Raw genomic sequence first — 17,029 nt, forward strand, 5'->3', positions numbered from 1 at the left:
TAACTGGAAGCCCCTCAATGCTGGATTCTAGTGAACACTTCAGCCATAAGGCAAGGGAAAACACAACACAGAAAATAAATGCCGGAACATCTTGTCATTGTTAAATATATGATGCAGCAACATCGATTTCCTGGTATTTTGGGGCTTGTATTTCCTAGTCTACTGTTACGTGAGATGCCTTCAGAGGACTTTTGTTATTTTTGTATTTGCTCTCATTATTGTTATTTTTGGAATGAAGTTGTTTTTCCCAGAAGTAGCTGTCCAATTTAAAAAAAAATTTCTTTTTTTTAAAGCACTGAGAGGTCAGACCATTTAATTGCCACAAATGAATTTCACATCTTCTGGTGTGCACTCTGTGCAATCTTAAAATATATATTAGCAATAATCTTTCATTTTATATCCCTTGTGTTCTATACACCTATTATAAATAAGTCATATCTTCCTCCTCCCCCTCGACATCATAATTTATTTCAGTCTTGTGGACTCTTAAGAGGTTTGCCATATGTGCTTTACTTGGAAACAGAGCACCGGGTGAACTGCTGTGTCAGTCACAGTACCTAGACTTCACCATGCAACAGGGACAGCACCGCCATAAACCAAAGTGTCATAAGGCTCAATCTGGATCTCTATGAATGGGATGGGGGAGGGGGAGGGGGAGAGATCTGACCTACCTTTTATATATAAGAATTCTTTAATAATGTCAATGATGATGGAATTACAGCCCATTTGACCTTTGGCTTTTGAACTTTTTAGGTCAGATTTGGCTCTCTGCTCTTCTCCTAATGTTTTCCCTGTGTTTCATAAAATGTGATAAGTATAGCAGCTGAGTCTGCTTTAAAAAACCATCCCAAAGCAGACTAAGACTTTCCTACAGCTTCATAGCTGTGTCTCTTATTGCCAGTACCACAACAGTCCTGCCCTAATATATCATCAGCGGCCTACTATTGTCTTTCCCTCCAAGCTTGTTCATTTACTAACAATACTCCCCTTTGTTCTACTGAACCAAAAGGTACTATTTTTTTCTCTCTGAACATTGCTATTTGATAACAGTGAATTCCTTCAAATGCAGCCCTAATCCACTGCGTGTGGTGTTGTGTCTCCCACTTGCCTCTTAAAACTTAGCAAACCAAAGTGCTGTGCTACCTAAAAATGTTTTTTTTGTTTGTTTCCAGCTTCATGTTTTAGAGGCAGCAGCATTGAACTGCAATTGCAGTCAGCCCTTTTCCCCACCCTACCCCCATCCACGAACTCCTAGTCTGATTCGGCGGATGGCGTTAACTTCTGGCTGGAAGGCTCCTTATTAGCAAACACAATTTCTAGAAAATGTATTACCCATTCAACTATAGCTGCTGTAGCAAATGGAAGGAGCAAAGAACTCCCAACGACATTAATGTTCCATTAGTGATGCTGGATATGGAGTGAAAGGAAATCTCCTGTGAAGTATGGCAGGCCCTGGATAGAACAAAAGTGAAAGTAACAGTGATGGACTAAAAAACAAGAGAACTTTTAAGAGTCTTACTTAGCCCCAGAGGTCTGTGGGACACATCCAGTATAAGCTGAGCGAGAGATACACACACTGGGTTGGGAGACGGCGTTTCAAGCTCGATATCCTAGAGCACCTTCCCAGCGTGTCTAGAACTATTATTGTCCACAAATCACTCCTCCTTCCCTTGGCTTCTTGGACATGCCCGAATACCTGCAGCATCACATGGCTTAGAGGATGATGAATGTAACAAGAGTACAGCAATCAGAATGGGTATCTTCTATATAAAGTCTTCCAGCTTCGAGTGAATTTTTATTCACCAAGACAGAAATTCTACAGACTAGGTAAGCTGTCCAGCTCAAGAAGGCTCTCTGCGAAGGGGCTTGGTGCCCTTTCCCCCCACTGTGCTCTAGTCAATCCTAATGCACAATGTGTCATTTAAAAACCCTCAAATGAAAGCATCTGACCAGTAAATTTCCTCTGGGAAATCAAAAGGTACCACCAGAGAGTTCTTTCAGACCTTGTAGTAAATGTTTGCTGGACTCTGTGGAGGCATTTCTTGGACTATGTACACTGGATGCCCATAATCCCCGCTGACTTTTTCATAGTGAGGGCAGAAGACACTGTCTGCAGTCCTTAAGGGGATAATAATGTCACTAGGCTCAGAGCCATTGTTGTTGCCACTTCGCTTGGGGGTGGCTAACGTACTGAGTGACAGTGTCGTAGTGTGCTGGGGTGAATGCTTCCTATGTCTTCTCCGGTACTTTAGTAAAAGAACCACTAGGGTGATGATGATGACAATGAAGATGATGCATCCTGAAGCAATCCCTGCAAATAAGGCCACTTCGGAACCAAGGATATTGTTCCCCGAATGTCCAGCACTGTTGCCATCTGTGCTAGGACCTAGAGAGAATCAAAGAGAGGAAGAGAAAAACAAAATTTATCACTGCCCTGGATGCTGACAGGCTATTTCTGCAGCCCTTAAAAAAATGTGAAAACTAAGCAGAACCAAAGAATTAACTGGCAGCTAAACTTTGACAAACCAATTACCCTGTTCGACAGCTGAATGCAAACAGCAAAAGTCAGCAATCAATAGGAAACAAGACTTTGTGTCTCTGGGTCTTACTTTTATGCTGCTTTCAAACCACATTGTTTTCTTTTTATACATCATCATCCATCAGTAGCAAGGACTGGCAGTGACAGCCAGCTCTTGATTCATGCCTCATCTTTTAACCGATGTTAGCTAGCCTGAGGCAGCAACAGGGGGGGAGGAAGAAAACGAAAATGGCCAATTCTCAGTTCAGGTTTTCCCATTCACATTGCATTGCCCTGATGCCCTTACTTTAAGGTTTCATGGGAGCCTTCAAAATAGCTGGCTTCTAAGGAAATGCCCCGCCTACTGGTAGAACAGCCTTAGAACGGGAAAAGAATGATGAGAACCAGGAAAGCATTTGAATCCCATTTTTATTTTTTGATTTGCACTTAAAATACAGTTGGAAAGCAGGAGAAACTCTCACACTGAACAGACTGCCAACCCAAATGTTAAGAGCTAAAAAAATTGCCTGGCATCATTATATTATCCATTTATCAGTTTGTCACAAGAATTTGACACATCTTGTCATAGAAAGTTAGAAATAACAACTTTCCTCCTTGATGCTTGATAAGAGATAGAATATTGCTGCAGATGCTAAATTCACATGACTACCCACTAGGCACACAGATCCCAGAGCACAAAATTGCTGACGTCGGCTCAACAAGTGCTATATAAAAAATTCATTAGCATGGCAACAAATATATAGCTATTGCTAGAAGACTGTTGAAAAAATGAAGTTAAATGACAATGAGGTTTGCCTGACAGTATTTTAAATCTCTCTCTGTCAGTGATCTGTTTGATTTTTATATGAATTTAAAATGCAAAATATTTTTTAAAGCACTCTATTAAAAAAAAAAAAGATGAGCCTAGAAAGTAGTCTTAAAATACAACTAACTGTAATGTACAAAAGGATCAATTAGGTTCTTTGTGGACTAACTAATTAGATAAGAGATTAGGTCATTAATTATATATACATTAATGTGAGCTTCAAACTGATGTGGAAAACCAGTTTGATAATGCATTAGTCAAGAAAAAAAGAAAGACTGAAAATTACTCTGGTCTTCCAGGCTAGGGCTGTAGACTTGCTCTTATAGCAGCTAAATAAAGCTATTTTGAAATGTGTATAGCCCAGACATTCTTGGAAATAGATTTCATTCTTTTTAGTAGCATTAATTCTGAATTTCATCAGGAGGATCAGGGTGGTGGAGAAGAGACTATTTTACTGCCTAAAGAAACTCTAATGTGAAAAAAAAATAATCTCTAATGTGGAGGGGTAACAAAAGTATTTTTACTTGGTTCTATTCCTAAAAAAATTGCCTTTTTCCACAAAACAATCAACCAAACAGAAAATCCAATAATCTTAGGGTAATCAGGGGAAGGGGAGAGAAAGAGAGAAATGATTATAACTGGTCATTACACTAGAAAGTACCACCCCATAACAAAATTATTCTTATCTACCTGGATTTGGTTTTACAAAAGGACTTGTTGTTGAACTTCTTCCATTTGTGCCAGCTTCCAGTTCTGGACGTCTTGTTGGGTCATTATTCCTGACTGACCCAGAAGAACTGGCATCTATATGAAAAACAAATGATTAATTACGGCTTAGATATCTAATGATATTAAGCTTTATGAGCTGGATATAGATCTCATGAGGCATGAATAGCTCTGAACAGAAGATTCTTTATGCAAAGTACTGTGAGATACAAGAATGTAATTTTCCTTTTAAAGCAAAATGGTTATACTAGTGATTTCAGAGGTTTAGATTATGAGGCCATCTGTGAAAACTATAGGGATTCTTGCATTTGGCAAGCAAAGCTTTGCAGATGACATTTCAATTTAACTGAGCAAGTTGATTGACTACTATACCAATTTCTAATTAGAAGAATAATTCTTTCTCTCTACACAATAGGTTATCTATATATGAAAAGACACAATGAACAAAAACCTCTTCTGTAGTCAGAATTCAGGAACAAGAAAAACTGTAGAAACATTAGTTTTTATTTTGTATCATGTAATTTTGAACCATGGAGATATTTTGCTTTTGAAGAAGAAGAAAAAAATCTTTCCTAGCTAGCCTTTTCTTTTAGAGAGATCTCCAATAAAAGATTCTTATTACAGTGACATGAGGAAATCTGTCAGTAGCTCATAGTACAGTAAAATAGGCTTTGCTTTCAAAACTCGGGGGAAGAGTGAGTGAACTAGACTCTGTTGGCACACACTGGTCCACCCTATTAAAAGAAGCCTGAACTCTAAGTATGGGGACTGAAACAGATCAAAGGGATTTCATGAAGCAGCAGATGGTCTTTACCTTGTCCAACTTTCATGAGGATCTTCATGGCTTTTGTCTGGCACACCCCTCCCTCCTGGTTATCCAGGCCCTCCAAAGACCCATTTGATGTAGCTGATTAAAAATAAAATGAACAAAAAAATAAAGAAAGAAAAAATCAGGAAATCAATAAGCCAAGTTTACATGAACATGAAATGTCTGAAAACAATTTTAAAAAATAAGAATTCGCTCTCAGTTAATCAAGTTTTCCAAAAGGATTTGTTCCCCAAAAAGGCATGAAATGCTCAAAGTCAAAAAGCAAAAGAAAACAAAAGAAAACAAAAGAACACAAAAAATAAAAATAAAAATGAACAAATCGGCAGGTTGTATATTTTACATAAACAGTGGTGTTTTATGTATGTTATTAGGATTTATAATTAAACACTTTCTTCCTTCACAAATGGCTACCTAAGTATTATTATTCTAGATAAAAGGGATAGTGCCTTCCAAAAAATGCCAACCAATCAACTTTTCAGGGATAAACTCAAAAGAGCAAGGTACTTAATACAGTAATTTTTTAAAGTGACAATCACCACACAACACCTGCTTCCTTCAGTACAGATTTCCTGTTGAAAGAACAATTAGCTTGATTCTCCTCCCTGCACCAGGGAATATAAGTTCTCTAAGTGAAATATAGAGGATGCTTTTTGTCCCTTTCATCAACCTCTCCCTACCCTTTCTCCTCCCTGGCTCCTGTGCTATATCTGAAAAGAGATTTATTCTCCTGTAAGCATGGTTACAAGTCCTGATGTCATTCTTTAAATATAGACATCTACTTTAAAAATAGAAAGAGGGGTTTCCTGGTAGAATGCTTTCAGAGATTCACAGCCTAGGTCATATCCTTCACAATAATAATCAGATCTTGGGAAACATTAGAATCAATGATTCGCACCCACAATACTATTCTCTCTACAATATTGGAAGGAACATGGAAGTGATTTCTTTTTATACACAATCCTCATATTCATCAATCTGGTGCCTAGGGTTTGAGAGTCGTATTCAAAGCCCATGGTACAGGTAGGTGGGTGAGGCTTCCTCATTGTAGTCCTTCCTCCTGCACTGATACTGTTAAAAAGATGGATCACAAATGGAACCCCTGTAGGGGGTCTGTCTACTTTCAGGAGAAGGGGAAAAGGAAGAATGTAGACTTTATGAAAAAACCAGTTTAAATATTCTGTTAAAATCTTTCTGTTGTTAAATGCTTTGTTCTGGCCCTGATGAGCTCTGAAACCGAACGTAAGTAGAAAACTGGCTGCAAGGGAAAGACTGTATTTAAAATGATTGGATTAGTAATATCAGTTCCAACCTCAGAGGACTAGAAACAGCCAGAAATAGGAAGTTCAGAAAGAGAATGCATTTCTTTCTTCTAACTGTAGAGGGCAAGGAATGGAGTGTTTCATATGACAATAGGTATTTTCGTAATAAAAAAAACAACAACTCTGAAAAGCAAGAAAACTTTACATAGAAAATAGCTTATTCACTTTTGTGCAGGTAAAAGGAGGTCAGGATATTTCCTGGCATAAATGCAAAAGGCATTCTCCAAATGGATACAAGAGTCTGTCCTCTAATTGAGGTGCCAGAGAATTGAAATCTACCTGTCTACCTGATCCATTTGTGCATCTAGTCCTTAAATGCTGAAAGCTGATACTTTTATGCAACAGGAAACTGAATATTTACTACTCTTGCTTTTTCAAATTCTAAGGATTCATTCTGTTTTCCATTTAAAAAAGCAAACAGGTGTTTCCCCTGTGTTCATATTGCTTTTTGCTTTTCCCAAAGCACATACTTCTCTGCCCACTCCCTATTCAATAAACTCCACTGATTTCCTCTCTATATTCAAATATAAATTCTTCTTTGGGCAAATCAAAACTTCATTTTAATCTTTGTTAGTATTCTTTTTTTTTGGAGGCAATTAGAATTAAGAGACTTGCTTAGGATCACACAGTTAGTATGTATGGATTTGAACTCAGGTCTTTCTGATTCCAGGACCTGTGCTCTCCTCTCTACTGTGACACCAAGCTGCCCCCTTTCTAACATCACACATTACTCCCTTCCACACCCTCTATGATCTAGGTATAGAGGTCTACTTTCTGTTCCTCACATAAGATACTACATATCTAGCCTTCCAACCTTTGCCACTAGTGGATCTGATTGCTGGAATCCATACTAACTTCACTTCCATCTCTGAGAATCCCTGGTTTCTTTTAGGTCTCAGCTCAAGGGTTACTTTTACAAGAAGACTACATGAACCCCACAGCTGCTAATACCCTCCTTCCCAAATCTACTTTGTATGCATTTTATATATACTGCATATAATTTATATGTGTTCATGTTACTTCCCCTGCTAAAATGTAAGCATCTTGAAGGAAAAAAAAAGGACAATTTCACTTTTATCTTTGTAGCCTCAGAGTTTAGCACATTGTCTAGTAAATAGCAAGTATTCAATTAATGCTTATGGTTCAATCAATTGATATCTATAGTTTACTCCCAGTTGTAAGCTCTCTGTTATAGCTGGTATTGAATTTTTTTTATTTAACAGACCCTAGTAAAATTAAGTTAGATAATAAGCTTAAAATAACTTTGTTGTAAAAGGCTCCTTCCACACAAAGTTTATATAACGACTACAGATGTAGTGCTGAATGAGAGCTGAGGTCCAACAGATGAGAGATTAAAATCAGGTAGGTAACACAACTAAATTGGAATTTGAACTAATGTTCTCTAACCCCCCTCCAAAGCATTTTTATCCCTGTACCCAATACAGTCTTAGCTTGAAATTTCTACTAATAGCATTATTTTAGTGATAAATTGAATTCACCATGGACTCTGAGTAAATAAATGATTTGTCATACTACTTAACGGCAATAACCCAATATTTAACAATTTGCATGATCCTGAGTAATAAACTGACTTTTAATAGTATGCAAGTTTATCATGTTTTCATTTGTTTTTTTCCTTTTTCCTCTCCCTTCAAATTCAATACATATTTCAGATCTTCTCTATTTCTAGTTATTCATAGTTCATCAATTAAAAAGCACAAACAAACAAACTAGAAAACCACATATTTTTTAAGTAGACCCATATCATCTCTGGATATGGATTTAACAAAGCTTTATCTACATAGTTCAGTTCTTGGCCCACAGTGCTTTCCCCTTTTGGTTTTTTTTCCCCAAATATAAGAGGCATGTGAACTCTAAGAATGAAGTGGAAAATGAATGTGTGTATTTAGATGATTTCACTTATCTGTGTGCATTCCTCAATGTTTTACAACTCATATTCCCTGGATTGATGATGACTTTTGTTTCTTTTCCATGTCCCACCTTACATTTGTACTTCTGCTACTGGCTAATTAGTAGACTTTCAATATGTCTCATTATCTGTGGTAGATATATGTATAATATATATATTTATACACCCTCATTTTTATGCTAGTACCAAGTCCCACAAAATAAAAATCTAAAAAAAAGCTCAATGTTCGTGGTATTGTATGATTAAAAACAAGATCTGAAGAGCATGTTTCCATAGTCTCCCCCAAAAAATAATGTAAAGAAATGTTTCTTTTACATCTGAAAGTAGGGAAAAGGGTGAAATTCTGATGTAAAATCATACTGGTGTCAAAGGTACCTATAAAGAACTAAATGTATCAAACTTTATTTACCTCGTACCAAAATACAAAGAAAAGAAGAAGGTAGAAAGGAAAGATACAATGATAAATAGATATAATTTCTTTTTAAGTTTTAAAGACATGTGGGTGATAGGTTCACCTTTTTTGTGTGTTTTGTCATGATCTGCTTTGACAGTGTGACGACCTATGGACCCCTTTTCGGAATAATATTTTTGAATGCATAAAAATAAAATACATAAGCTTTCAAATGGCACTAATTACATTAAAGTTAAAGTTATCAAAATATTATTTAGAATAAGTTCATACATTCTAATTAAAAACTCTCTATTCTAGGCAATTACTACTGATTCCACCTGATTTGTGACTGCCTTAGGATACCAATAATTGAGTCATTTTAAAATTTCTTATTTCCTGAGGGGCAGCTAGGTGGCACAGTGGATAGAGCACCAGCCCTGGAGTCAGGAGTACCTGAGTTCAAATCCAGTCTCAGACACTTAATAATTACCTAGTTGTGTGGTCTTTGACAAGCCACTTAACCCCATTTGCCTTGCAAAAACTAAAATAAAAAAAATTTTCTTGTCTCCTGAATAACATTTCTGTTATGTTGGGAACAACTGAATTTAGCTTAAAATGCAGTCAGAGCAAACTCCCCCACCCCCCAAAATTAAAAACAAATAAAACTAATTACAGGGGTAGCTTGAATTAACACTTACTAGTAGCTCAAAAACATAAGAATGTGTGAGGAAGACAGATCTAATTCAGCAGCATTACTATGTGAGAATGACCAAAACTAGAAAGAGGTTGATGTATGTATTTTATGGCATCAAACTCTTCTCATTTGTTTGTTTTCTTGTTTTTGGTGTGGCTAAGGAAAGCTTTTGAGACATTGATATTGGATGCACGAATCTGAAATAGAATTCATTTTTCCTGTCCTCTAATTGGTCTTCAGAAGACACAGGATATTACTTAGAGCAGGCTGCATACTCTGAGAAATGACTTTCAGAAAGGGTCTAGGCTCTGCTCCCTCCCCTTAATTAAACTGATAATTAACCAAGGTTACTTGAGGAAACTATTCCAAAAAATGACACTAAATCTGTCAAAATATCACCTGATGTATTTGGCTATGGGGCTGTTTGGATGTGGGTAGCTAAAACCCACTGCTCTAGGCTTCACAGAGATGAAGGACTTTCACTTTATAGGGAGGCATCATCTCGAATGTCAAAGAAAACAGTGTTTCAAGATGTTAATACTTGTTGAAAGCTCCATGTACAAAAGTCAAACATAATACCAAGTGCAAAATATTCCTGAATAGTTTCAGTTGGCTTTATATTTGATCCTGGAGTGCAAATTATAGCTACCTTAATCCAAGCCCCCTCCTCTCCAACTTGTTATATGTTCATTTGGGAAAAGGGAGGAGGTAACCATAATCCTGTAGCCCTTTTATATTGGCTTTGAGTACAGCAAAGATTTTGCTGTTGAATATTGTTTTTTCACTTTATGGTTTGGGGTCTTTTTGGTCATTATTGTAATTTGTTTGGTGTTTTTTTGATGTTTCAGCTGAAGGCTATGAACAGTTATGGAATAGTGAAATTAATTTTCTCATTTGAAAAGAGAAACCAATATTTCAAGTCCCGTCTTCACAGGAACAAACATCAAGATTTGAAAAAAAAATAAGAGGCATTAATTACCTAGTGCTTAGGAATAAAGTTTGGTAATAAAATTAAGGAGTGTATGATCCAATAATTTTAGCATTTACTTAATTCTTTTAAGGAAATTATTCTCATAAGAAAGCAAAAATTCATTTATCTATTAATTCTCAAATAATGGCACCAGAATTGGATAGTATTTTTAGGCTATCTTCTTCATCATAACCTAATGCGGCTACAAACATGAGATTACTAAATGTATGAAATTCTATTGACTCAATTAAACTGGGGGAAAATGTCCGATTTGTCATAGCTGAGTTTTCAGTGAGTGGCAAATCATTATATGCTCCAAGAAAAAAAAAACAATATCTAGGATGGAAAGTTGCCATAATAGTTTCCCATTAGACAGATCTCAAAGCTTTATTTGCAGTAAGTAAAGATCATTATTCAGTTAAAGGTATCCAGAGTTCATATTGTTGAAATATTCCCAAATGTTCATGAAAATTATACCAATCAGATTTTGAATTTTCATGGTTCTCTTTTTTCACATTTACTTGCAGCCTTTGCTAACTATGTGTGTGCTGCCTTGGCTATCAGTACAGAAAAAAGCAACCCGGGAAAAACCAGAATAAGCAGACAAGAGTATTTCTGGCTATGATTTTTATACAGTCCCCATGGAGAGGAAGTAATATTACATTTTAATATGTCTTCATTTGATTGTTATTACTCTGCTTCCCAGGAGGCTAAGCTGCTGCATGGATCTTGGCTGTTTCCAGCCCATCACATTGGTAACATTGCTCTAATCAGATGGAGAATTAAGCTTCTGGATTTGTGCCTATATATGGCTTTCCATTCACAAAGAGATTAGAAATAATGGCAAGAATGCAAAATCAAAGCTGTTTCACTAAGGAAAAAACTAAAAGAAAAATCCCTACTACCTTCATTATTTTTTTAAATTTTAAACTACAAAACACATGAAAATTCAAGCCTGCTTATATACTAAGCACCATTTCTTATGTATAAATTACTTTGGAGTATAGATGGACATAAGAGAATTGAACAGTTTGATATTCTAAATTCAATAAAAATATTCCTCAAAATAGAAAAGGTCCATTAAAGAGAGACAGAAACTGAATTAATAGTTGCAAATGTTTTCCACAGAAGGAAAATAATTTGGACTTTGTGAAAAGCAACATTTATTTTTATCACTACTATGCTAATTCAATCCCACCATTTGGCTAATATAATAAATGATACAATAATCCCAATCTCATTTAACTATAAAGTCAATTCATGACTGAGGACTAGACTTATAATATCTATGGTATATGAAAAAGAAGTCTTAGGTGAAGAAATATCTTCTACCAGTGAAGACCAGTCTCTTCTCTGAAATTTAAAGCCTTAGATTTCCTAAAGCACAGAGAGGCTAAGGTTAAGTGAATCACATTGATTAGCTTCAAGTTCACTATCTACTATGCTACCTCTGTGTGAAACAAATTACTTTAAAACAACAACAAGAAACAACAAAAGCAAATCTCCTTTGGATAGTCTTTTCTATACATGCTCTTTTCTTTCACCATATCATGTACAATCCATGTCAGCTTGAGGTTTCTAAGGTCCATTCTACCTCATTGCAGAAATAGGGGTTTTCAAGACCTCTTAATTTCTGACATCTTAATAAAGGGGAAAGGAATAAATATTTAATAGTGCTTTTTATGTACTGGTCACCATCTCCTTTGATCATATCAGAACTTTTTTGAAAAATGAAAAAGTAACAAACTATAGCCTATAAAGAAAAGGCAGACAAAGCAATTGTTAAAAATGCACATGAATATGAACTAGATTATACTTTTTCTTTTTACAAATCTTTTGAGTTTCCACTAGAAACAAAAATGGAATGAGTTATGCCAGCCAAGAAATACGTAGGTGGAAAGATGTTGGGTTACTTAATATGAAAAGTATTGTGCAATAAAATCAGGATACATCTATCTTAACTCGCTTGTCATCAAATGTTAACACATTCAAAAATATACTTAAGAGATGAGGACCAGAAAAGGAATTAATTTCTAGGCACCCAAATGGAATGGTTGATGCCTCTGTCAGCATTAACAACACATGGCTATATCCTTTTAAGAGAGAGTGGTATAGAGAGACAGCCTCATAGTGACCTGACCTGTGTTCAAGTCTAGATTGTTAACACATGCTGACTATGTGACAAAGGTCTGCACTTCTCAGCTCTAGCAAACTCTCTTAAAGACTCCTTTGAGGAGATGTCAACTTGAACTGATGGATGGAATTTCCTCACCCAGAATTTTCCTATATCAATGAAAATACAGGTCTATTTCCTATCCCATCCTTTTAAGGAGTTAAGAGGACAGGACTAAACATAATAATGGCAATATTCAACCAAAGATAAGCAACACTTTTGCTTTTAGCCAATTAAGAAATTCCATGGTAGAAAATTTCACCTTCTTTTGAAGCACTTCTATGTATTTTTCCTTTTCAATAATAAAGAATCAATTGGTGCAAGAACAAACCTCTCCATGAGGAAATATGTAATTCAATATTTCTTAGTATTCCTTGATTTTTTAAATCTCCCACCCGTGTTTTATTGGTTTTTTCTTTGCTAAAACAAATAGGTTATTTTTCACTTTTAAAACACTGTACCACATTTGGGGTTTTGTATCTATGAAAATCTTATGCAAGATCCTATGCCAGATTATTTTAAAAACATACTAAAAGAAAAAAATGTGTTCTAGTCCTTTGGGACTAAAATTCCAAATGCTAATAGTTACTTTTTTGAGAGGTAAAAATAAATGATATAAAAAAACTAATTTAGATAGGATTATACTTCACAGTTAAAAGGACCTTCAGGGTCTTGTTTTAAAGATGGGGACTTGCCCAATTCAGACAGATGGTAAGTATTAAAAGTAAGATTTGAGCCCAGGTCCCCCGACTCTAAGACCTGGGCTCTGTTGACTATATTAAACTGCCTCTAGAGTACTAAGTTACAATTTAATCTTTTTGACCAGTTTATCAAATACCAAAAGGCTATTGCAGATACATTAATTCTGAAATAAAAGATAATGTATAATGATTTACCTTCTCTTCTAGTTTATAATTTGCATAATGTATAATTCTATATTCTATAAATAGATTAGAAAGGGTAAGGGAGAATTTAGCAGTAAAATTTTTTAAAAAGATACTCTGATTTGAACATTAACCCAGATGTTTTCATGACACTTAATGCCCAGTTATATTCAGATGAGAGAAAAGGAAGACATGCAAAACTGAGTCAAGGAGCCTATATAATGCATGCGCCTTAACTACATACCCCTTGGGTAAGATTCAGAAAACAACAAATTCCTCATCTTACTCATAGACTGTCACAGTCTTTTAAATTCACACAGAATTACTTACAGCTTAGAGCACTTAATTTAATGAATTTGTATACCAGAGATCAGCATTAATTTTGTATAAAAGACAAGCCTTGACTGTCACTTCTAAGCCCTAGAGAAAAAGCAACAGAGAATGACAAAAACCTAAAGTCTGTCCTAAGCTCCTCCAAGACATCCTACTTTCTCAGGAAAATCAAATAGTCCTGATCATGATAAGCTGTCTACCTTTCTTCAACTAAAATGAATAAGATTTAGTACAGTGTGGTTTACTTTATTCTTTTCTATCAAATACCCCCTTTCCTCTCCCCTCAAAAAACTCTTGTTACATCCATCACTTTATTCACTGTGTAATTAAACTTCTAAAAAAAATGAATTCTGCTTTAATAGGTCTCAAATTTTATTGCTAAAAGACACATGCTGGTGGAACATCTCCTTAGGATAAGTTGTGAACTGATGTTATAAAAGAGGCTCAATGGCATGCCTTAAGAGATCCTGTCATATTGCCATGGTGATTCAAACATGGCAAATTTATCAAGAGCTTGAAAGTCAATAGTATAAAGAGATTATGCCATTATAAATGTGAGAAGGAAATTTTATTATTGACAAAAAGCCATTAACTAAAATGGAGTTTCTTTAAGAAGGTAACTAAATGATCAGTTTCATCTAAAGTCAGTAAACATTTTATGATAGGCTTTTAGAGACAGTAAGAAGAGCTTCATACACAAACAAATATAAATAGAGAGAAATGCTTCTCTACTGCTATGCTGAGGTCTGCTTAACAGAACTAATATAATTGGTTAACATCTAAGTGACTTATTTTTCTCTACTCACAGGTTTTTTTTGGGGAAAAAAGGAATATATATATATATATATATATATATATATATATATATATATAAAATCAGAAGAAGCAATCTTCTCTCTCTATCCTTCCCACATACAAAACCCCAAATTCTGTTTGGACTGACTCTACTATTTCATACATATATACATATACACACATACTTTTATATAATGAAGGAAGTATCTGGTTAATAAAGGGTTATAGTAAAAACTTCACAATGATAGAAAAAAAAATCCAACAACCAACAAAACCACGAACCTCTTGCTCATTCTACTGTCACTAATTGCATGCAATGATATTAATGACCCAGTAATTGGTAGACGAATGGCACTGAAGTGGAAAACATCATTTTGAGGCAGAGTTCATCTCTAGGTGGTAGGGCATCACCACTGACTGAGTTAATGTCTACTGACAGTTTAGAATATAACACTAGAGAAGAGAAAATGTGCCCCTCTGATGGTATAATAGTTTAGATGGACATGATGTTATTTGCTCTGACCATCTAGAGACCAGCAGTAACCCCAATAAAGTGCTACTGTCTGAGTTTGCCCTATAGATGAACCTCATTCCTTTCACGGGAGATGTTCTATACTATAACAATCTAGAGCAATTTTCCACATGTTTGCTTCAATAAAAGAATACCTTCATCTCCCGATTTTACATCAGGCAAACAAAACTGGGCTTCATTGCAAACTCAAAAAGCTACTTACAATCACATAACTAACCTTTAGTAACATATAGTTTGGCACCTCTGTAATTTGATCAATTATGATACTACTGGGGGATATGCCAAAAACAGTAGCACTTTTACTTGGCTAAGCAAGTTAGAAGTTTAATACATGTGAATACACATGTGCATTTAGGAATTGTTATTAGGAAGATGGACATAGTAAAATTGTATTCTATAGCATCTTTCTTTGGAGAGTTTCACATACTTTTATAATGGCACAGGTCTCCTGAGAAATGGAGGTGCAGACAATTAAGTCATGTAGCTGAGTTCTCCAAACTGGTTTCTAGGATGACAGTGAGAATCCAGATCTAACATATTGCTGACAAAACCACAATGGCAGTATACTTTCTTTTCTCTTTCTCCATCATTTAAAAGTAATAATTTATTTAGTTTATCTTTTATGGAGTTAAAATCTTTAGTTAGTTACCCAATGATGCCAGGGACTGAAGGCCTAACATATTATAATCATGAAACTTCTTTATATATTCATTTTCTTTTTGTCTCTGCTTATCCCTCTCTTCGTCTGTCTGTCTCTCTCTCACTCCTACCCACATAAAATGATATATAGACACAGATATACATAAGTGTACAAACACATGGATATGTAATTATCCCAAAATCTCTAAGACTTTTTTTTTTATCTATTTTCTCTATTCCTGACATATGAGAGCCAGGGTAATGTAGTGGCTAGGGAGGGTTGAACTGGCAACTATGAGATAATTTTTAAATCCATAATTATAGGTAGTTCACTTATCCTCAGTTTCCGCATTTGTAAAATGAAGGTAATAATATTTGTGCTACTTCCTTCATAGTTTTATAAGGAAAATGTTTTGAAAACCTCTAAGAGTTAGGTAAGCATAAGATGTTATTTATTCCTACCCTATTGTTATAAATGTTAACCTAAATGAATATCTGTGCTATCATCCTAAATGAAGATCTATCTGGAAAAAATCACGTGTGTGAATACATTATACAAGTTCAATTACAGGTAATAGTAAGGTTTTTGGGGAAGCACATAGCCCCTAGTTGACTTGATCTGGTGAGTTTAAAGAGGCATATTTTCTTCAACTTCCTTAATTCTTTAATTCAGCTTATTTTCATTCTTATAAAACTGCCAATTTTACTACAGGAAAGGGCATCAGGCCTTGAATTTAGAGAACAAATATATGTGACTTCTAAAAGTTGTATAAATATGTCTCTATATAGCAATAGAAATTTATACTGTCTTTCTGCACCTTTGTTGGATGTTCATTTTTAAAGAATTTTGTTGATGAATATTTAAAGGCTAAGAGGAGAATTTGTTTCTTTTTGTGTGTGTTTGTACTATATCTCCAGTACTGTTAAATCATTTATAAAGCTAGTGAACTAAAAAAAGGCTATAAATAAATAGAAGCTTGGATATTAAATTGTATCTTATGAAATATTAAAAGTAGTTTCATTCTGAGCAATTCCTAAATAATTTTTTTCCTTGCTAAGTAATCTTTCTTCATTTTCTGTCTGTTTTCACATCCACTTTACATAAATGATTTGGTTCTTTCATTTGCTGCCCTTGGGACTAGAGAAGTGGTACTTACAGATTCCCTGAGATACTAGCTCTGTTTGGCTTTAAAGGAGATAAACCATCACAACTACCTAAGCAATGCCACTGAATGTGAACAAATCTATTTTTAGTTGTATTTTCTTCCATGCTGTTTCTGGTCATAGACAAAAATTCCATTAATTCTTGGGGTCACAGACTTCATTTAACCACTTGAAGATTTGTAGGCATTAAGATATTTCTTTCCTAATAACATAACTTTTATGAGTTTTATTTATGTTCAACTAAGTAGTTTTGCTGGTACACACCCTTTGAGAGCCTTCAACCAAATCAGAAAGTAACTTTCAAAC

General features: G+C 35.1%; 1 protein-coding gene across 1 annotated transcript in view; it reads right to left on the minus strand.

Moving 5' to 3' along the window:
- Window positions 1-633: 633 nt before the first annotated feature.
- The window catches only part of EFNB2 (ephrin B2), a 50,567-nt gene continuing 34,171 nt past the window's right edge, over window positions 634-17,029 (minus strand). Inside the window, exons 3-5 of the mRNA XM_074192006.1 lie at window positions 4,885-4,977; window positions 4,035-4,148; window positions 634-2,386 (exon numbers count right to left, since the gene is read on the minus strand). Coding sequence (XP_074048107.1) covers window positions 1,998-2,386; window positions 4,035-4,148; window positions 4,885-4,977 — 596 coding nt within the window. The 3' untranslated portion in view covers window positions 634-1,997. The remainder of the gene's footprint in view (window positions 2,387-4,034; window positions 4,149-4,884; window positions 4,978-17,029) is intronic.

Source organism: Macrotis lagotis, chromosome 6 (assembly GCF_037893015.1).
Source record: "Macrotis lagotis isolate mMagLag1 chromosome 6, bilby.v1.9.chrom.fasta, whole genome shotgun sequence".
Classification (NCBI taxonomy): Eukaryota; Metazoa; Chordata; class Mammalia; order Peramelemorphia; family Peramelidae; genus Macrotis; species Macrotis lagotis.